This window comes from Mesoplodon bidens (assembly GCF_964165515.1).
Source record: "Mesoplodon bidens genome assembly, chromosome: 15".
Classification (NCBI taxonomy): domain Eukaryota; kingdom Metazoa; phylum Chordata; class Mammalia; order Artiodactyla; family Ziphiidae; genus Mesoplodon; species Mesoplodon bidens.
Genome location: NC_138171.1, coordinates 25,859,106 through 25,881,211, shown reverse-complemented (window position 1 = coordinate 25,881,211; position 22,106 = coordinate 25,859,106). Strand labels below are relative to the sequence as shown.

Below are 22,106 nucleotides of genomic sequence, written 5' to 3'. Positions count from 1 at the left end.
TGAGTCTATGAATCCTTTAGAAAGTTGTGATAAGAATGTCAGAATTCAATTCAGTCACTTGAAACTAAGTTTCTGACTCAGGCAAACATTATGGTAAGTCTCTTAAGCTCTCTGAGCCTCAGTTCTCTTGCTGGAAATGGAGCTGTTGCAAACTGAGCTCAAATTCAGTGTCTAAGGCACCTGGCCCTGTCTCTGCCTCTTAAATGTTAGGGTCCTTGACCCTGTAGGCCTTAGGTAACTGAAGTATGCTGATGCTTTGTGGCTCTGATCTTTTCCGAGAGGGCCTCTCTTCCCCACCTCAGTACACATACACACTCCACCATGAACTAAGCAAGAATGATAAAGAAATAGAAAAGGTGGTGAGCTTGTGGAGACTGATTTATTATCTCTATATCTGAAAACCCAACAAACTTAAGAAATCTATATGTTTGAAGCCAGACCTGCCCAGGTCTTCAGTAAGAAAGTTTTGTTTTCAAAAACAGCAGAATGTAGTATATCTCAAACAATGGAATGCCTGGCAATAAAAAGGAAGGCAAACTACTAAAAGATGCAACATAGATGAATCTTGAAATCATAATGCTGAGTCAAAGAAGCCAGGCAGGAGAGTACATGCTGCATGAGTCCATTTACATGCAATTCTAGAAAATGTAAACTAATGCATAGTGACAGAAAGCAGACCAACAGTTCCCTGGGCCCAGGTGCAGATGGAAGGATGGATTGCAAAGGAACAGGAGGAATCATAGAGGGGTGATAAAAGTGTTCTTTATCTTGATAGTGCTGGTGATTTCTCAGATATATACAACTGTCAAAATTCATCAAACTGGGGCTTCTCTGGGGGCGCAGTGGTTGAGAGTCCGCCTGCCGATACAGGGGACATGGGTTCATGCCCCGGTCCGGAAAGATCCCACATGCCGCGGAGCGGCTGGGCCCGTGAGCCATGGCTGCTGAGCCTGTGCGTCCGGAGCCTGTGCTCCACAACAGGAGAGGCCACAACAGTGAGAGGCCCGCATACTGCCAAAAAAAAAAAAAAAATTCATCAAACTGGACCCTTGAAATTGATGTGGTTCATTGTACATATAGTACAACTCAGAAAGTTGATTTTTTTTCTCTTTTTTTTGGCTGTGCTGTGTGGCATGCGGGATCTTAGTTTCCCGACCAGGGATTAAACCTGTGCCCCCTTCAATGGAAGCACAGAGTCCTAACCACTGGATTGCCAGGGAATTCCCAGAAAGTTGATTTTTTTTTTTTTTTTTTTTTTTTTTTTGCGGTACGTGGGCCTCTCACTGTTGTGGCCTCTCCCGTTGCGGAGCACAGGCTCCGGACGCTCAGGCCCACCGGCCATGGCTCACGGGCCCAGCCGCTCCACGGCATGCGGGATCCCCCCAGACCGGGGCACGAACCCGTATCCCCTGCATCGGCAGGCGGACTCTCAACCACTGCGCCACCAGGGAAGCCCCAGAAAGTTGATTTTTAAAAGAGCAATCATGAGTGCTGGAGAGTGCAGGATGGGGAATGACTGCTATTAAGTATGGGGGGTTTTCTTTGGGATGATGAAAATGTTCTAAAGTCAGGTTCTGGTGATGGTTGCACAACTCTGTGGATATACTAAAACTATTGAACTCTACACTTTATTTTATTTATTTATTTTGAATATTTGAATTTTATTTATTTTTTATACAGCAGGTTCTTATTAGTTATCTATTTTATACATATTAGTGTATATATGTCAATCCCAATCGCCCTATTCATCCCACCACCCCCCCCCACCGCCACTTTCTCCCCTTGGTGTCCATACATTTTGAACTGTACAATTTAAATGGGTGAATGTATGGTATATGAATCATACCTCAATAAAGTTGTTAAACAAAAAACAATCATATAGCTATAGTGATAGAAGTCAGAATAGTGGTGACCTCTGGGTGGAGTATTAACTGAAAAAGGACATTAGAGAGTCTTCTAGGGTGGTAGAAAATGAGCTTTATCTTGATATGAGTGGTGGTTACAGGGTGTTAAGCCTGAAACAAGTCATCAAGCTATATGCTTGAGATTTGTGCATTTTGCTATATATGTACCTTATGCTTCAATTTTTTCACTTAAATTCACTTTTAAAAATTACATAAAATAACTTTCATTTTTTAAAATGTGCAGTTCTGTGAGTTTTGACAAATGCATACAATCATGTAACCTTCATGACAATCAAGATGTAAAACAGTTTCATCAACTCTAGAATTTCCCCCTGCTCTTTTAAATTCATGCTTTACCCCACCATAAGATCTGGCAACCACTAATCTCTTTTCTGTTCCTATAATTTGCATTAAAAAATATTCTATAAAGAAGATAATAGAATATGAAGCCTTTTGAGTCTGGCTTCTTTGAAAATCATTTGCTTTGTTGTGCCTGTCAGAAATGTGTCCCCTTTTATTGCTGAATAATGTTTGTGTGATGAATGTACCACAGTTTGTTTATCCATTCACTAGATGAGGGACATTTAGATTATTTCCAGTTTTTGGCAATTTTTTTTTTTTTTTTTTTTTGTGGTACGTGGGCCTCTCACCGCTGTGGCCCCTCCCACCACGGAGCACAGGCTCCAGAAGCGCAGGTTCAGCGGCCATGGCCCACAGGCCCAGCCACTTCGCAGCATGTGGGATCCTCCCAGACCAGGGCACGAACCCGTGTCCCCTGCATCGGCAGGCGGACTCTCAACCACTGCGCCACCAGGGAAGCCCCAGTTTTTGGTAATTTTGAATAAAGTTGCTATAAACAGCCATGTACAGGTTTTTGTGTGAACATAAGTTGTTTTTTTTTAATTAATAAAATTAGTTAATTTAGATGTTCATACATTAGGCTTTAAAGAAATCCCCCCACCCAAAAAAGGGGACTTCCCTGGCAGTCCAGTGGTTAAGACTCCATGCTTCCCCTGCAGGGGGCACGGGTTTGATCCCTGGTTAGGGAACTAAGATCCCGTAGGCCATGGCCTAATTAAGGAAGTACTTAAACATAAGTTTTTTTTTTTGGCCGCGTTGGGTCTTCATTGCTTCGCCCAGGCTTTCTCTAGTTGCAGTGAGCTGGGGTTACTCTTTGTTGCGGTGCACAGGCTTCTCATTGCGGTGGCTTCGCCTGTTGTGGAGCACAGGCTCTAGACGCGAGGGCTTCAGTAGTTGTGGCACCCAGGCTCAGTAATTGTGGCACACAGGCTTAGTTGCAGCATGTGGGATCTTCCCGGACCAGGGATTGAACCCATGTCCCCTGCATTGGCAGGTGGATTCTCAACCACTGCGCCAGCAGGGGAGCCCCTGACCATCTTTTAAAAATGTTCATTAGCTATTCAGATTTTCTGTGTATTATCTATTCATTCTCTTTGTCCATTTTTCTATTAAATTATCTTATTTTTCTTATTGGTTTTACAGAGTTCTTCATTTATTTTGAATATTGATTTTTTGTTAAATATGTTGCAACTATTTTATCCCAGTCTTTTGCTTAGAAAAGACAAATAAAGTTAAAAAAAAAAAAAACTTTGGGACTTCCCTGGTGGTGCAGTGGTTAAGAATCCGCCTGCCAATGAAGGGGACATGGGTTCAAGCCCTGGTTCCTGGTCTGGGAAGATCCCACATGCCGCGGAGCAACTAAGCCTCTGCACCACAACTACTGAGCCTGTGCTCTAGAGCCCACAAACTACAACTACTGAGCCCGCAAACTACAACTACTGAGCCCGCATGCCACAACTATTGAAGCCCATGCACCTAGAGCCCATGCTCTGCAACAAGAGAAGCCACCGCAACAAGAAGACTGCACACCACAACGAAGAGTAGCCCCCACTCGCCACAACTAGAGGAAGCCCCCGTGCAGCAACGAAAACCCAACACAGCCAAAAATAAATAATTAATTAATTTATTTATATATTAAAAAATACCCTACAGCTAGTGTCAATCTTATTTAAAAAAACTTTATGGTATCTTTGTATACAGAAGAGTTTAGAAAATTTAATCTCTTGTTTTAATTTTCATCCCTGTTTTTGAGACTTTGGGAGGCTGGATAGTTCAGAGTAGCTCAAAGTACTGGGTCTGAAGTCAGAAGTTCCTAGCTTCCAATCTCACCTCTGCTATTTGCTAACAGTAACCAGTGGGCAATGTGGTTGGTGGGAAAGCCCTTTCCGCATGTGTAGAAAAGGGAGAATAATACTTCTCACTCTCATTGTGAGGATTAACTGGATGGAGTGTATAAAAATAGCTCAATAATAATAATTACAGGGCTTCCCTGGTGGCGCAGTGGTTGAGAGTCCACCTGCCGATGCAGGGGACACGGGTTCGTGCCCTGGTCCGGGAAGATCTCACATGCCGCGGAGCGGCTGGGCCCGGGAGCCATGGCCGCTGGGCCTGTGCGTCTGGAGCCTGTGCTCCACAACGGGAGAGGCCACAACAGTGAGAGGCCCGTGTAAGGCAAAAAAGATAAAAAAATAAAAATAATAATAATTACAGCTAACAGTTGCTAATATTATGAGCATGACATTTTAGACATTTGGAAAACTGTAGGCCAGAAAGGGGAAGTGACTTGCCCAAAGACACACACAGAGGCGACCAGATCTTAACCTGGACGACTCAGGTGAGGCATTGTGCCCTGACCGCTAGGCCCCGCCCACTAGGGCCTCTGGGCCCAGGCAACTGCCCTGGCCACAGCTGGAATCCCTGTGTATGAAGTGGGCCGTGCACGTGATGGGCGCGCGTGACGCAGAGGGGCAGGACTGATCTCGCAGGATGCGCCAGGATAGGGTGGTAGGTTCGCGCGGCAGGGGCGGGGCAGGTCAGGGGGCGGGGTTTAGTGGGAACCGATCTTGGGGCCCGGCTTCCGCGTGCGTTTGTCTGGAGGGTGAGAGCGCGCGGCGGGGGCGTGCCCAGCGGGAGGGGCGGGGCTAACTGGGGGGCGGGGCGGCGCGAGGCCTAACGGCGGCGGTGGTGGTGGCGGCAGCAGCGGCGGCGTTGGGGTCGGCGAGCTTGGCTGCTACAGGTTCCCGCAGCGGCGCCCGCGAGGGACCCGGGCCGCGGGTGGAGGAGGAGGTGCGGGGCGGCGGCGCTTGGCGATGGTGGGCGTCCCCGGAGCGGCCGCCTTCCAGCGTAAGCGGGGCGGGAAGGCGGGCGGCTGAGGGGGGCGTGTAAAGGCCTGCGGCTCCACAGGCGCGAGCTCCCGAGAGGCAACCGATACGAGGCCAGGGTGGTAAACTGAGGCCCCAAGAAGGGCGGCGGATCCAAGGTCACTCGGCGGGCCGGGCCTTCCCGGGCTTCTGCGGCCGCCAGAGCGCTTCCTGCACCGCTCGAGGGCTCGGAGCTCATGGCGTGCGCGAGTCTGTCGGGACCGCGGCCTCGGAGCCCCGGCCGGGCCGGTGTCCATCTAACTTGCCCGCGGACAAGAATTGTTTTGTTCTCCCTATGCCGGGGCCACTAAGTCCGGCCCTGGAGAAATATTCCACACGCCCAATTTCGACGGGTGTGTGGCGAATGGTGGAGGAGGCGAGGATGGCCCCTTTGAGGGGCCTGTTGAGTGCAGGCTCAGGGGTCTGACTGCCTTGGTTCACAGTCCGGCTCTTCTACTTACAGGCTGTGACCTTGGGTCTCTCCGAGCCTCAGTTCTCTCTTCTGCAAAATGAGGGTGTGAAGAGCATCTCCAACTCCTCCCCACCCTGGTTCTGGGTTTTGTGAGGCCCGTTAGGAGGCTTGACACGGACTCTGGCACATACACAAGCGTGAAAACTGTCATTACTGTAGTCGCTGATAAACCTCAACCAGGGTGAACCTCACTCGAAAAAACTCGAAATTGGGCTCTGGTTGTGTGTGTGTTTGAGATTTTAATTTTGTCTTAGATTAGTCCTGCTTTATGATCCAATTGTTTTTCTTACCCCCATTTCTCCTTTTCAGCATTTATCTACTGTTCCGCCTAGAACTGTGAGATCCTTGGAGGAGGGGTGGGTCTCTTAATAATAACAATAAAATTTTAATTGTTTCTTGTTACAATAGTCATAATAGCCAATATTTTTTGAGCAGCAGGCATTTTGCATTCTATTCATTTAATATTTATTAAATCATCTATTAAGTAAAAAGAACCATTTTGGCCCTGGGAATATAGCAACAAACTAGATAGACCAAACTCAAGCTTTGAGTTTAGTTGGGGGGAGGGGAGAGAGACCTTAAATGAGGAAACAGATAAAACCATTTTGCATGTTTTCTCTCATTTAACTCTGATAATGTAATTAAGAGTTAAGTATTTGCGTATGCCCATTTTGCAGAGGATGAAACTGAGGAACAGGAGCTTCCACACATAAAGGGGAGGCTTTACACAGCCTCTCTTCTTTGTTTGATGCCCCTTAAATGTTGGATTGAAGAAATGCAAAGTAGGTGCACCCAGCTAATGCTTCTTCATGGTCAAGTTTGCAGTTGCTGTTTTTAATGGTTTGATCCATTCCTCTTGGAGCTTATAACTAAAGAGAGGCAAACAGAGGTGACCCTTAGGTCTGACAAAGGTACACTATCCCTGTATACTGAAAGAACCTTTTATCTGAAGTTAAATTTTTTATGCCCAAATCTCTTTTATGTAGTTTTCAGTTTAAAATAAGCCTAAAGTCCAATTTTTTTGTTCTGTTATGTAACTAAGGTTTGTTTATTTATAGTGTTCCTAAGAGAATTCTTTATTATATTCCTAAGCAATGTGCTCAGTATGCTTTTTCTTTTAATTTGGAAGTAATAGTAAGTTGCATTAAAATGTTGAGAGAATTTTTAAAAATGAGGTTCTCATGATACAGTTAGATTCAGCATTGACCATCTGCTAAGCACCAGGCCCTGTGCTGATGTAGGGCTTCCATAGATGAGTAAGAGCAGACTCTTGCCTCTAGAAGCTTACCTATAGTCTTGATTGGCTGATGTTTTTAACTGAAACTAGGTAGAGAGAATGCAGGAGCTCAGAGTCCCTTGGGGAAATAGTCCAGAGTAGGGCCTCAGATGTTTTTAGTGTTCTTTGTATCAGTAAATATGGTTGAGTATGCACACATATTATGTGAATGTTTGTTTTAAATTACAGTGTAGACTGTATTATGTATATTTTATAACGTGCAAAAATAGACATTTTACAAAAGGATGAGCTAAAACAAATATAAGTAGAAGTTACAGTATTGTCTTTCCACACCCAAGTGTGTGAATGGTAACAATTCCCCCTATGGTGGACACCGTTGATCTTGTAGTCGGACCTTCCCCTCAACCCATGATGTATGTTGAAATTCAGTTCTGGAGTTGTGCCTAGGTTGAAATCTTGGGGTCCAATCCTTACTAGCTTTGAGACCTTCAGCACTGCCTATCCTTTCTGTGCACTTTATTTTCCTCATCTGTAAAATCGAGATGATGAGAGTTCCTATCATCTCATTTGCAGTTTTATTGTGAAGATTGATAATATGTACATATTGGTATAATGTATATCTTAATATATGTAAAGTACTTACACTGGGCTTGACACACTAGTTTGGGTGCTGTTAGTGTCAGAGGATACAAAGATGACTTGGAATCTCACAATTTAGTAGGGGTCCTGCACAAGTACATGGGTAATGATAAAGTGCTTTAAGTTCTCAAAGGCTTTTGGGAATGTAGAGTAGGCACAACTAAATGTTCTTCGAGGGTCCAAGTAAGGTTCAGGTAAGGAGGTGACATTTGAACCAGGCCTAAGAAGGAGAAGGGCTTTTTCTAGAAGGATGAGGCTTGAACCTTATTGGCTGAGGGTATAGAGTGGAAACTGGGAGGCTGTTGAGGGCTTGGTGAGTAGTTCTCCACATGTGGACCTGCAGGGAACCTGACTGAAGCTTGTATACCTTGTTAATAGATAAGTGATTTCGGGCTGGAGTTGTGCCTAGCGGTTGTGACGGCAAGGAAGCCTGTTCTAGAACTTTTCATTTTCAAAGCACAACAGCTCTTTCATCTCTGGTAACACTCATTCTGCCTTCTTAAGTTATCTAAGAATATAAACCCCTAAATGTAAGCTCCTTGAGGGTTATGACAGTATCTGCATTTTTTTTTTTTTTGTGCGGTACGTGGGCCTCTCACTGTTGTGGCCTCTCCCGTTGTGGAGCACAGGCTCTGGACGCGCAGGCTCAGCGGCCATGGCTCATGGGCCCAGCCACTCCGTGGCATGTGGGATCTTCCCGGACCAGGGCACGAACCCATGTCACCTGTCTCGGCAGGCGGACTCTCAACCACTGCGCCACCAGGGAAGCCCAAGTATCTGCATTTTTGTGATTTTATTTTGCCTAGCAAGGTAAGTGCGAAGTCCATAAATGTGGAGAAAGGTATGTAAATCCTTGAACCTACAAAGAATTCTGAATAGTTACAAATGGAATGATAAGTGACCATACTCATTAATGAAAAGCTCACAGATATTTTACAGTAGATAAGCATCACTATTCAAAAGGGGTGAGAACTGTCATGTTCAGTAACTCTCTCTTTATCTGGCACTTACCCATTAGAGTGAAAGAAGAGATGAGAAAGTGCCCCAGAAAGACTTCTCTGAGGTTGAATTAGGTGCCTTCTATTTGTTCCTCTAGGTCCACTCTCCGTCCTTTCCCACCCTGGGAAGCTGACTTACTTAGACTACATCAACTAGTTTCCTTCCCATCTGAGGTTATGGAATTTAATTACCCTGCTCCCTTCCTATGGATGTTGTCTCTGACTAGCTGTGTCCCTTGATTGAAGATTGCTATTCTAAAGGTGGTTCTCTCTACGTGCATGATCGCTCCTTCTAGGTTTGGAAAGTGTGTCTTTACTTTGTTCCTCAGGCTTAGAGGTACTGTCCCTAGTCTCAGAGTACTTATCCGAGCCCAACTCATAGCAGATTTAAAGCAACAAATGCACTTGGAGAGGAGAGAGTCTACCCCAGGTAAGGATACTACCCCCAATGAGAGACAGGGTCTCATCCTTTCCTGTGGTCATTACCTGCTATGCCACATTGATGTATTCAGTCATTTTCCTCCCAAACTATTGGATATGAAAAAAATGGAATAAGATTAAAAACACCCATAATCTGTGACCACACAATCAAGACTAGTTAAATTGCAGTTAGTAGCCTGTTTAAAAAGGCAGGGATGTACATGAGGTAGGTTGTTTGGCATAATGGAAAAAGCAGAATTTGGAGGCACACTTTGAGTTTGAGGCCCCGTTCTACTGGGAAGTTATTCAACCTCTGAGACTCAGTTGTTTGTTTGTTTAATCTGTAAATGAGGATAACTCCTGCCTAATAATAATAATAATAACTAATATTGAATGTTTATTTTGGGACAGATACCATGCCAAGCTTATACTCACCTTTTGCCTTTTAATCCTTCACTCTTTTAGTTAGATTATATATCCTTATTTTTACAAATTTTATAGATTAGGAAATTGACTCAGATGTCATAGAGCTAATAAATGACCAAGCCCATATTAAAATCTAGATATTTTGTGACTGCAGAGTCAAAGTTCTTAACATTAAGGTAGCTGCTGAAAGCTTTTAGACAGGAAGAGTGGTTTATTTATTTGTTTGTTTTTAATTATTAGGGTTTTCCTTTAAGGGACATTTATTAGTTTTTAGGATGGATTTTTATTTATTTATTTGGCTGCATCAGGTCTTAGTTGCAGCACACGGGATCTTTCGTTGCTGCGTGTGGGCTTCTCTCTAGTTGTGGTGCGCAGGCTCTAGAGTGCATGGGCTCAGTAGTTGTGGTGCGTGGGCTTAGTTGCCCCGCCGCATGTGGGATATTAGTTCCCTAACCAGGGATTGAACCCATGTCCCCTGCGTTGGATGGCAGATTCTTAACCACTGGACCACCAAGGAAGTCCCAGGAAGGGTGGTTTAAATGATAGTATACTGAATGTAGCACTAGGATAAAGATGAATTAATTCACTAAGTTCATACTTCCTCCAGGGTAAGGAAAACAGGAGGAAAGAGGTGGGGAAGTAAGATTTCTCACCTGCCAGTTTTAGCTTCAATCTTTAGGGTTTTTTAAAATTAATTATTTTATTTATTTATTTATTTATTTATTTATTTTGGCTGCGTTGGGTCTTCGTTGCTGTGCGCGCAGGCTTTCTCTAGTTGCGGTGAGCGGGGGCTACCCTTCGTTGTGGAGCATGGGCTCTAGGTGCATGGGCTTCAGTAGTTGTGGCACGCAGGCTCAGTAGTTGTGGCTCACAGGCTCTAGAGCACAGGCTCAGTAGTTGCGGCACACGGGCTTAGTTGCTCCGTGGCATGTGGGATCTTCCCAGACCAGGGCTCAAACCTGTGTCCCCTGTATTTTTTTTTTTTTTTTGCTGTACGCAGGCCTCTTACTGTTGTGGCCTCTCCCGTGTGGAGCACAGGCTCCGGACGCGCAGGCCCAGCGGCCATGGCTCACGGGCCCAGCCGCTCCGCGGCATGTGGGATCTTCCCAGACCGGGGCACGAACCCGTGTCCCCTGCATCGGCAGGCGGACTCTCAACCACTGCACCACCAGGGAAGCCCATGTGTCCCCTGTATTGGCAGGCGGATTCTTAACCACTGCGCTACCAGGGAAGCCCAGTCCTTAGTTTTAGAGTATTGTTTTGAACCTCATTATAGAAAGTGATCACTCAATTGTAAAGATTTACTTAAAATCGCTGTAAGTTTGAAGGCTGAGGGAGAATCTCTGCCCTAGTTATAGTTTCTGCTTGAGTAAGATTAGGGCCTTACTAGCACTGTATTGACTGGCCCCATGTGCAATATGAGCTAGTACAGCCTGTCTTTGGATTTTATTATGGCTGGTTAAGTAGCTTTTGCTTCTGTCTGTGGTTTCTCTCTCTGGCCCCTCAAAGGCCTTGAGGCTATCTGAAATTATAGGAGCTGGGGTATCATAAATTAAACTTGTAAAATGAGTCTAGCAGATATGTCAACTGGATCTGACTTTAAGTCCAGTTTAATTCTTTAAAAAAAAGTTTTTGCTAGATTTTCTGCTGGGCACTTTTCATGTATGTTATCTCATGTAATTCTTAGAACATCCTTGAGAGGGAGTTAGTATCTCTGTTTTACAGACGAGGAAATAAGGCTCAGAGAAGTTAAATAAATTCCCCTAGGTCACACAGTTAACTAGTAGCAGATAACACTATTCCCACTTAGTTCAGTCCTGATATTGAATTCATTGAGATCTGAGTCCAAAACCCACTATTTTTTACTTTCTGTCACGTGGCTCCTTGTTTTTACCAGGTAAGCTAGAGGTTTTTAGACATGTGTTCCCGAGGATACCAGTGCTCCCTGAATATACTTGATTTCCCATCATTTTTCTTCAACAACTTTCTTTCCCTAACATCTAAAATATTCTGTGGATGGATATGATTTAAAGATTGCTGTATTAGATCTTGGTCTTGTTTAGAGGTATCCTGAATTGGCCTTAGTGATGAATTAAAAACAAAAAACAAAAAGGCAGCAGAAACTCTCAGCATATTTTCCCAATTCATTCCATATGTTTCCTGATTTTAGCAGTGAAGCAGATGATGGCAATGAACATCAAAAGCCCAAGAAACGTCCATGCTAATTTTACGTGGCCCTGTGAGGAGCTGTCAAATATGGATCATCAAATATAGTATATGGACTCTGCAGTGAACCTTTACTTTGGAATGTGGCTCTTTAAAATATGATTCTACCCCTCTATTTTGTATTGCTGTAATTAAATGCAAAAATCAAAGTAAAATTCAGAGTAACTCAGAGCTAGGTATCCTTCTGTCTGAATTGATAGCTTTGGAGTTGGCTAGACCTTTCAATTAAATTAGCTGATGGCAACAAATATGTAATCTGACCTCTCGACCAACTCAAGTGAAATGTTAATACCAGGCATAGCACAGCTCCCTTGACACACTACTTTGACCTTTTCCTCTCTTACAGATGTTTCCCTTATTCCTTTGTTAACTTAGCCATCTTCATGCAGAGGTCCTGCCTGCTTTTAATTTTTCAAAGCCACATGAGAACAGACATTGAAATAGCACAGATTTATTCATTTTTACCTTATATCCCTAGAGCTACACTAATCAAAATCACCATTTTCTCTAATTCACATATAGTTTTTAGCTAGTTTACTGTCTGCTTACCACTATCCAACCTCTCCCCCTCCCCATCCCCCCATAAAACCTAAAATACTAGTGATTTTTTTTTGCTGCCTTGGGTCTTTGTTGCTGTGCGCAGGCTTTCTCTAGTTGCGGCAAGCGGGGGCTACTCTTGGTTGCAGTATGCGGGCTTCTCACTGCAGTGGCTTCTCCTGTTGCAGAGCATGGGCTCTAGGCATGTGAGCTTCAGTAGTTGCAGCATGCGGGCTCAGTAGTTGTGGCTCACGGGCTCCAGAGTGCAAGTTCAGTAGTTGTGGCGCATGGGCTTAGTTGCTCCGCGGCATGTGGGATCTTCCCAGACCAGGGATCGAACCCGTGTCCCCTGCATTGGCAGGCAGATTCTTAACCACTGCGCCACCAGGGAAGTCCACTAGTGACATTTTTATCCACCAAAAATGTGGCAGGATGTTTTTGTCCTTAATATTGAGAAAGTGTGATTCATTTTGTTTCCCTCTTGAGAAGTGGAGTCAACTCCACAGGGAGAAGGCAGGCAGAAAGCAAGCCCTCTTTATGGCTGAGATTAAAGGTAGAGGTGGCTTCGGAGAGGCAAGTTCTGAGTGGTGAAGGAGTGGTAGGGGACGAGGTGATGATGGTCTTAGCTCCCCTGGCATTCATCCAATAGCTGCCTGGAGCTGCTGGGAGCTCAGGAACTGTAGTTTTCATAAGCTCCTCCTTAATTTTCCCTTGATGGGTTGGTCTGCCTCAGTGGTTTAAACTATACTCTCATCTCTTCTTAAATATATTACACCATACTGTGTTAGAAAAACACAAACATATTCAAGGATGGTGATCACATTATTTAAAAAACAACTTTTTTTTTTTTTGCTGGTACGCAGGCCTCTCACTGTTGTGGCCTCTCCCGTTGTGGAGCACAGGTTCCGGACGCGCAGGCTCAGCGGCCATGGCTCACGGACCCAGCCGCTCTGCGGCATGTGGGATCTTCCCGGACCAGGGCACAAACCCGTGTCCCCTGCATCGGCAGGTGGACACCCAACCACTGCGCCACCAGGGAAGCCCAAAAAACAACTTTTTTTTTTTTACTCCTTTTTCTTTTTTTTCAAACTTTGTATTTTGACATAATTTCAAACTTAGGAAAAAGTTGCAAGAATGTTATTAAAATTCCTGTATGCCATTCACCTTGATTCCCCAAATGTCAGCATTTTACTATATTTTCTATATTCTTTTTATATATGCATATTATTTTTTGGAACTGTATTTTAGAGTAAGTTACAAATGTGATACTTCTTTACCATAAATAAGGTAATGTATATTTCCAATAAACTAGGACATTCTCTTATGTAACCACAGCAATATACTTAACCAAAATCAGGAAATACAGATTTGACACAATATTATTATCTAATATACTGACTTTATTCAAATTTTGTCATTTGTTCCAATAACGTTCTTTTTAAAAAAAATTTATTTATGTATTTATATTTTATTTTTGGCTGTGTTGGATCTTCGTTGTGGCGAGCGGGGTCTAGTCTTTGTTGCAGTGTGTGGGCTTCTCACTGCGGTGGCTTCTCTTGTTGTGGAGCACGGGCTCTAGGCACGCAGGCTTCAGTAGTTGTGGCATGCAGGCTCAGGAGTTGTGGCTCGTGAGCTTAGTTGCTCCGCGGCATGTGGGATCTTCCCGGACCAGGGCTCGAACCCGTGTCTCCTGCATTGGCAGGTGGATTCTTAACCTCTTAACCACTGCGCCGCCAGGGAAGTCCCTTCATCAAACTTTTATCCATTGGTTGTAGCATCTATTGATGATGTTTGCCTGAGTCAGTTATTACTCTGATAGTTGTGCTGTGATTTTTCTATCAATTATTCTTTGCTTTTTAGTTAATATTCTACTGCAGAGCATTTTCTAACCCTTATTTGTACGTATTGGGTTGACCAAAAATTGCCTTCGGTTTTTAAGTAAAAATAAAAGATACATTTTTCATTTTCACCAAGAGCTTTATTGAACAACATGTTTACCCTCTTGTTCCACTACCTTCTGCCATTTTTCAGGCAACTTTATAATTCCATATTCCCCAAACTTATCTTTTTGAGCAAAGAACTGTTCCAGGTGCCTTTTACAGTTTTCCAGGGAATTGAAATTTTTCCATTAAGAGAATTTTTTTTTTTTTTTGCGGTACGCGGGCCTCTCACTGTTGTGGCCTCTCCCGTTGTGTGGAGCACAGGCTCCGGACGCGCAGGCTCAGCGGCCATGGCTCACGGGCCCAGCCGCTCCGCGGCATGTGGGATCTTCCCGGACCGGGGCACGAACCCGTGTCCCCTGCATCGGCAGGCGGACTCTCAACCACTGCACCACCAGGGAAGCCCCCATTAAGAGAATTTTGTGAAGATCAAAAGAAATGGAAATCCGAAGGTGCAATGTCTGGTGAATACAGCGGATGAATCAGAACTTCCCAGCCAAGCTGTAACAGTTTTTGCCTGGTCATCAAAGAAACATGTGGGTCTTGCATTATTTCGATGGAAGATTATGTGTTTTCTGTTGACTCATTCTGGACGCTTGTTGTTGAGTTATGCTTTCAGTTGGTCTAATTGGGAGCAGTACTTGTTGGAATTAATCATTTGGTTTTTGGGAAGGAGCTCATAATGGAGAACTCGCTTCCAATCCCACTATATACACAACATCACTTTCTTTGGATGAAGACTGGCCTTTGGTGTGGTTGGTGGTGGTTCATTTTGCTTGCCCCACGGTCTCTTCCGTTCCACATTATTGTACTGTATCCACTTTTCATCGCCTGTCACAATTTTGTTTTAAAAACGGAATGTTTTCATTAAGTTTCAGTAGAGAATTGCATACAGAAATAAGGTCAAGGTTTTTTTCATTTAACTTATCTGGAACCCGCACATCAAAGTGATGAACATAACCAAGCTGGTGGAAATGATTTTCAATGCTTGATATGGATATTTGGGTATGTCAGCTGTCTCCCGCGTCATATAACATTGATTGTTCTCAATTAATGTCTCGATTTGATCGCTATCAACTTCATCTGGCCTACCCGACCGTGGAACATCCTCCAGCGAGAAATCTCCACTACAAAACTTTGCAAACCACTTTTGACGCATTCGATCAGTCGCAGCACCTTTTCCATACATTGCACAAATCATTTTTTGCCTTTCGGTTGCATTTTTACCTTTCTTGAAATAATAAAGCATAATATGCCAAAAATATTGCTTTTTCCTTCCACCTTCAGTATTAAAATGGCTACACAAAAATTCACCAACTTTGGTAAGTTTTTGGTAAGTTTTTGACAGCTGATATGACAGCTGTCACATACAATCTAACAAATTGTTTGGAATGAAGTTAAAGACAGCGAAGTGCTACTAGACCCATCTTCCGGAAAAAACCGAATGAACCTTTTTGCCAACTCAATATTAATATGGATTCTTATTTTATGTAGCACGTTATAATCTGTTACCATCATTATTTATTGTTTTTCACATTGTCCCAGATTTGGCAGTGGGAACCCCTTCAAGCTAGCTTTTGACAATTTCCCAACATTCTTGGACCACTTCCTTACTTTTTGGCACAAAAAAGATATTCCAGGCTTATTTTCCTACCTGAGCATTGGAAGCAGCCATTTCTCCCAGATGTTTCTCTCCTAATTCCTGTTAGTGGAGAAAATTATTTAGAAATCAAGATGTGGTTGTTGTATGTGCTCATTGCTATGGGATGTTATTGCTTCCAGATCCTTTTAATGGGCAGAGCTAAAAAATCTATGTATATATGTACACATACATATATACACACGCATATATCTAAATTTCTATTTTGTTTTTGTTTTTGTTTTTTTGCGGTACGCGGGCCTCTCCCGTTGCGGAGCACAGGCTCCGGACGCGCAGGCCCAGCGGCCATGGCCCACGGACCCAGCCGCTCCACGGCTTGCGGGATCTTCCTAGACCGGGGCACGAACCCGTGTCCCCTGCATCGGCAGGCGGACTCTCAACCACTGAGCCACCAGGGAAGCCCTAAATTTCTATTTTTATCTACATGTAATAAAAACTGAAACTGAGCAAAGGGCTCCTATGCCCATGGTGCAGAAAGCCAAACTCTTGACAGTGGTAGTTTGCAGCAAAGTAAGGATTTATTGCATGGCGCCAAGCAAGGGAGTGGGATCCAACCCCACCTGGTCTTTGAGTTAGGGTTTTTTATTTTAAAGAGGGAGAACAAAGAGGCTGGGACTAATGTTCGTTTTGTGACATTTCTGTGACATTTCTTTTTTTTTTTTTCCTGTATGCGGGCCTCTCACTGTTGTGGCTTCTCCCGTTGCGGAGCACAGGCTCCAGATGCGCAGGCTCAGCGGCCATGGCTCACGGGCCCAGCCGCTTCGCAGCATGTGGGATCTTCCTGGACCAGGGCACGAACCCTTGTCCCCTGCATCGGCAGGCGGACTCTCAACCACTGCGCCACCAGGGAAGCCCGACATTTCTTTCTTTTTTTAAAAATAATTAATTTATTTATTTATTTATTTTTGGCTGTGTTGGGTCTTTGAATCTGTGAGGGCTTTCTCAAGTTGCAGCAAGCGGGGGCCACTCTTCATCGCGATGCGCGGGCCTCTCACTATCGCGGCCTCTCTTGTTGCGGAGCACAGGCTCCAGACGCACAGGCTCAGTAGTTGTGGCTCACGGGCCCAGTTGCTCCGCGGCATGTGGGATCTTCCCAGACCAGGGCTCGAACCCGTGTCCCCTGCATTAGCAGGCAGATTCTCAACCACTGCGCCACCAGGGAAGCTCCCGACATTTCTTAATTGTAGTTTTGGGAGTCGGGACGTCTCTGGTTTACTAGCTTAACTTGTGCTGGAGGAACAACCTGAACTTGTATGTTAATGATGTTTATAACAGTTTTAGTCCGTTAATGCTGTTATCAACAATAGCAATTTTACTCATCTGACTATGGTTGATTAGTGTTCAGTCAGCACAGGATTGAGGTCAGAGGGCACAAGAAAGGGAATAAAGTTTTGGATAGATTAATCTTGATAAGGGTACTTGGTTTCAGAACTGTGTGTTCAGACTAATACCTCCAATACCACAAACTTCGTTTAGCCTTTATCCTTTCCATATTTTTAAGTCCCTTCTCTTACCTAGGGATTGTAAGCCTGACTCACATAATCCACAGTATATTTTACTTATTTGCTCAAACCTAGACTATAAATATAAATGTGTAGCTCCAAGATTGCTAACCCATGTTGCCATGAAGTTCAGTTTGTAAACCTCTTTTTTTTTTTTTTTTTCCGCGGTATGCAGGCCTCTCACTGTTGTGGCCTCTCCCGTTGCGGAGCACAGGCTCCGGATGCGCAGGCTCAGTGGCCATGGCTTACGGGCCCAGCCGCTCCGTGGCATGTGGGATCTTCCCGGACCGGGGCACAAACCCATGTCCCCTGCATCGGCAGGCGGACTCTCAACCACTGTGCCACCAGGGAAGCCCTGATTACAGGGTTTTTTTGTTAGTTTGTTTTTAGTCTGAGGGTATATGGTCAATGTATTGTGTACAGAAGTTACTTTGGGGTAGCTCCTCAATGATTTAAGATGTAATTCAACCTACAGAAATTTGATGTATACTTTTTTTTTTTAGGCCATGTGGTGCCTTGCGGTACTTTAGTTCCCTGAAAAGGGATTGAACCTGGGCCACGGCAGTGAAAGCGCTGAGTCCTAACCACTGGACTGCCAGGGAATTCCCAGTAAATCTCAGTATTTCTGTTCACCTTTTGGAAGCGCATTTGATTGACTCTCAGCCACAGAGTGTCTTCCTTACCCTGGGTGAATAGTTTTTAAATTTTATTTGGTTTTAGTAATTTGCAGCTGTTGGCTTGCTGGTTTTGGCACATAGTGAAAATTTTCCTTTTTTTTTTCTTGTAAAAAAGGCAGAGTGATTTGCTACTGAGTGGTTTGCCTTTCAAACTCCAAAGAAGGAATTTGAATGTGCTCATTTCTCAGATATATTTGTAGGTGAGAACTATAGGTTTCCCTTTTGGGGGTTTTGGAACGGGGAGAACGGGAGGAATGAAGTAGGGGATGATGAATGAAAGTCAAATAATGGTGACTACCAGAGTGAGCACTGTCAAAATAATACTGATTCCTTAGAAAAGAGAAGTACCCCTTCTTTTGATGTTACCAATGAGCTTCTCCCAATAGTGACTGAAAAAAAAGAATGGTTTCTCTGAAAACATGGCATCCCTGTAAGACCTTCACAGAGAGGTTTAACCTAGCAGTTGTTAGGTGGTTTAGCTAAAATTTCTTAAGCGAATACTGAACCAAATTGAGCATAAATATTGTGATAATTAAGTATTCCTTTTTTTCCCCAGATGTGTAAATGGAGTAGTTTCTTTTTTCTTTCGCTTTTAGTCAAGTTTTTGAGCTATAAGTTACATACAGTAAAATTTACTCTTTTTAAGGGAGCAGTTCTGTGAGTTTTGACAAATGTATGCAGTTGTAATCACCACACCAATCAAGATATAGATTATTTCCATCATCCCCAAAAGATCCCTCGTGCTCCTTTCCCCTCATTTAGCAGCCCCTGGTGACTAGTATACTGGTTTTTGTCCTTCTAGTGGTTTCTCTCTTTCTCTCTCTCTCGCTCTCGCTCTTTCTCCTTTTTTCCCTTTTCCATGTCATGTAAATGACACCATACAATATATAGCCTTTGTATCTGATATCTTTCACTTACTCTAATGGTTTTGAGAATTGCCCATGTTGTATCTGTAGTAACCTTTTATTGCTGAGTAGCATTTCACTTTGTGGATGTACCATGATTTTTTAAAAATTAATTTATTTAATTTATTTCATTTTGGCTGCGTTGGGTCTTTGTTGCGGTGCGCGGGCTTCTCATTGTGGTAGCTTCTCCTGTTGCGGAGCATGGGCTCTAGGCATGCGGGCTTCAGTAGTTGTGGCACATGGGCTCTAGAGCGCAGGCTCAGTAGTTGTGATGCATGGGCTTAGTTGCTCCACGGCATACGGGATCTTCCTGGACCAGGGCTCACACCCATGTCCCCTGCATTGGCAGGTGGATTCCTAACCACTGCACCACCAGGGAAGCTCTTTACCATGAGTTTAAAAAAATCTGTCTGCCAGTTAGTGGACATTTGGGTTGTTTCCTTTCCTGTTTTGATGATTTTGAATGAAGCTGTAAATATTTATGCACAGGTCTTTTGTGGACATATGTCTTTATTTCTCTTGAGTAAACAAGAGTGGGATTGCTGGGTTCTATGGAAATTTCATGTTTAAATTTTTAAGAAACCCTCAGAGTGTTTTTCAGAGTGGCTGCACCGTACCATTTTGCATTTCTAACCAGTAATGTATGAGAGTTCCATTTGCTTGTTGGGTGTTTCATTTTGTTTTGTTTTAGAATTAGGTGTTAAGGAAACAGAGTATCTGGGTGAAATCAATTTTGGTTGTCTAGTTGCTACTTATGAAAGGCATATTCTCTGTTTTATAATGTAGAGTCTCACACTGTTTGTCTTCTATTGGAGTCAGCATGTTCATATTTTTTTAATTAATTAATTTACTTTTGGCTGCGTTTGGTCTTCGTTGCTGCGGGTGGGCTTTCTCTAGTTGGCGCGAGCAGGGGCTACTCTGCGGGTTTCTCATTGCAGTAGCTTCTCTTGTTGCGGAGCATGGGCTCTAGGTGCACGGGCTCAGTAGTTGTGACTCGCGTAGTTGTGGGCTTAGTTGCTCCGCAGCATGTGGGATCTTCCTAGACCAGGGCTCGAACCTGTGTCCCCTGCATTGGCAGGCAGATTCTTAATCACTGCACCACCAGGGAAGTCCTGGTCATTTCTTATTTATATATCATTAATAGAAATAATATCAACCAACCATATTTTAGAACAATTTTCACACATTATCTAATTTTTACAGCCATCAAGTGAGGTAGGTAGTAGTATTCTCATCCTCTTATTTCATATAAGGTTCAGAAGTCAGGTGGTTTGCTTACTGTCACACAGCTAGAATGCAAGGGTGTGGGTTTTTGAGAGTTGGAGCTGTGAGGGGACATTCTGTTTCTCTGTAGTTAGAAGTGTAGCAAGTGAAGACATTGGTGCTTCCCAGTGTTTCCTTCTACCTTCAGCTCAGAAGCAGTGCAGCTTTGGACAATTCATATTTGGATTTTGAGTGTCTTATCATCTGTGAAATGGGGATAGCCGTACTGTCTCTGTCTACCTGACAGGTAATCACCTGACAAGACGAGAATCAATTGAGGGACTGTAAAAGCATGTTCTGGACACTATTTGTTATTACACGAGTGATTTTGTAATGCATGAATATATTGTAGAAACTTAAAACAATACAGATAAAGTAAAAATCCCCTTCCTAGTCTAAGTGAAGCTGTTCATTTAACAGCTGTATTGTGATGCTGTTAGATGCAGGGATGGTGCTAACTGCTGTGGGGCTGCCAAGGTGGTTAAGATTCAGTCCCAGTCCTCAGATATCTTCCAGCTTGTCTTTCCTTCTTTGTCCTAACACTTTGTTGATTGCTCTTGTAATGAAAGCTTTGACAACTGGATTTTTTTTTTTTTTTTTGCGGTACACGGGCCTCTCACTGCCGTGGCCTCTCCCGTTGTGGAGCACAGGCTCCGGACGCACAGGCTCAGCGGCCATGGCTCACGGGCCTAGCCGCTCCGCGGCATGTGGCATCTTCCCGGACCGGGGCACGAACCCGTGTCCCCTGCATCGGCAGGCGGACTCTCAACCACTGCGCCACCAGGGAAGCCCGACAACTGGATTTTAATTAAGTTTGGACAATGATTGTCCATCTTTCCCCCTTATAATTGATGCTGTTGGGGAGAGTTGTACTGGGAAATAGTGAAGCAAAGATTCTGGTTCAGTCGATGGAGGCAGTGAATTTCTTGGGAAGGAGATGGGATGCCAAACATGCCTCAGAGCCACTGATCACATAGCTGTAGCTGTGGACATCAACACTTGGCTTGCTGTGAGCTTTCTGTAGGTCTCTAAATAGTACATGCTAATTTTGTGGCTGTTGGATTCTGAGGAGTGATTTGGTAAATAAGGAGAGTTTCCATTAAAACCGTAGCTTTTAAATAGTAATTTGAAATCCTAAAATCAGTTCCTGATTATTTTTATGTGAATGTTCCGTTTTTTGGTGTATTGTTTTAGTTTACTTGCCATTTCCACTTGGGTCTCTTTTTTCTCTTTACTTTGGTAATTGAGTTCAATGAATCATTTTTTTGAGGGACCTAATATTTGTATTCTACTGGAAAGAAAACAAACAGCTAATTATACTAGAAGGTGGACTATTAATGAATTATCATTACAGTGACTAAAAGTCATTGATTTTCTTTTGATTTCAAATACTCATTTACTTTCACAAATATTTATTGAGCCCTTAGTACTGGATTCTGGGGAATATAAAGAGAATTCTAAGGCACTGGAGAAATTTAAATGTAGTTCAATGGTGGAGGGAGGAGCAGATTGATGTTTCGGTACCGAATGGTAAGCAGTAATAATAGCATAAGAACCACCAAGGATAGGCATCTGACCTAATGCATGTGCATGTATGTATGGGTGTATTTCAAAAAAGGCTTCTTAAAGAAGATGATGCCTGTCTTGAACCAAGTCTGTTTTTTCTTTCCGACAACTTTTATTTATTTATTTATTTGTTTGTTTATTTATTTATGGCTGTGTTGGGTCTTCGTTTCTGTGCAAGGGCTTTCTCTAGTTGCGGCAGGCGGGGGCCACTCTTCATCGTGGTGCGCGGGCCTCTCACTGTCGCGGCCTCTCTTGTTGTGGAGCACAGGCTCCAGACGCACAGGCTCAGTAGTTGTGGCTTACGGGCCCAGTTGCTCCGTGGCATGTGGGATCTTCCCAGACCAGGGCTCAAACCCGTGTCCCCTGCATTGGCAGGCAGATTCTCAACCACTGCGCCACCAGGGAAGCCCTCCAGCAACTTTTAAAAAAATTATTTTTGGACTGGCGGTGTATTTACATAATTCAACAATTAAAAGGTACAAAGGTTATTTACTGAACTGTCTGCCTCACCTC

The 22,106-nt window shown here is 43.8% G+C and overlaps 1 protein-coding gene across 4 annotated transcripts in view; it reads left to right on the top strand.

Annotated features, from left to right (window-relative positions):
* Positions 1-4,951: 4,951 nt before the first annotated feature.
* The window catches only part of CBFA2T2 (CBFA2/RUNX1 partner transcriptional co-repressor 2), a 180,764-nt gene continuing 163,609 nt past the window's right edge, over positions 4,952-22,106 (top strand). For 3 of the 4 annotated variants that reach the window (XM_081256965.1, XM_081256963.1, XM_081256962.1), the window contains exon 1: positions 4,952-5,108. In XM_081256965.1, coding sequence (XP_081113091.1) covers positions 5,075-5,108 — 34 coding nt within the window. In that variant the 5' untranslated portion in view covers positions 4,952-5,074. The remainder of the gene's footprint in view (positions 5,109-22,106) is intronic. The other variant, XM_081256964.1, reaches the window with a different exon arrangement.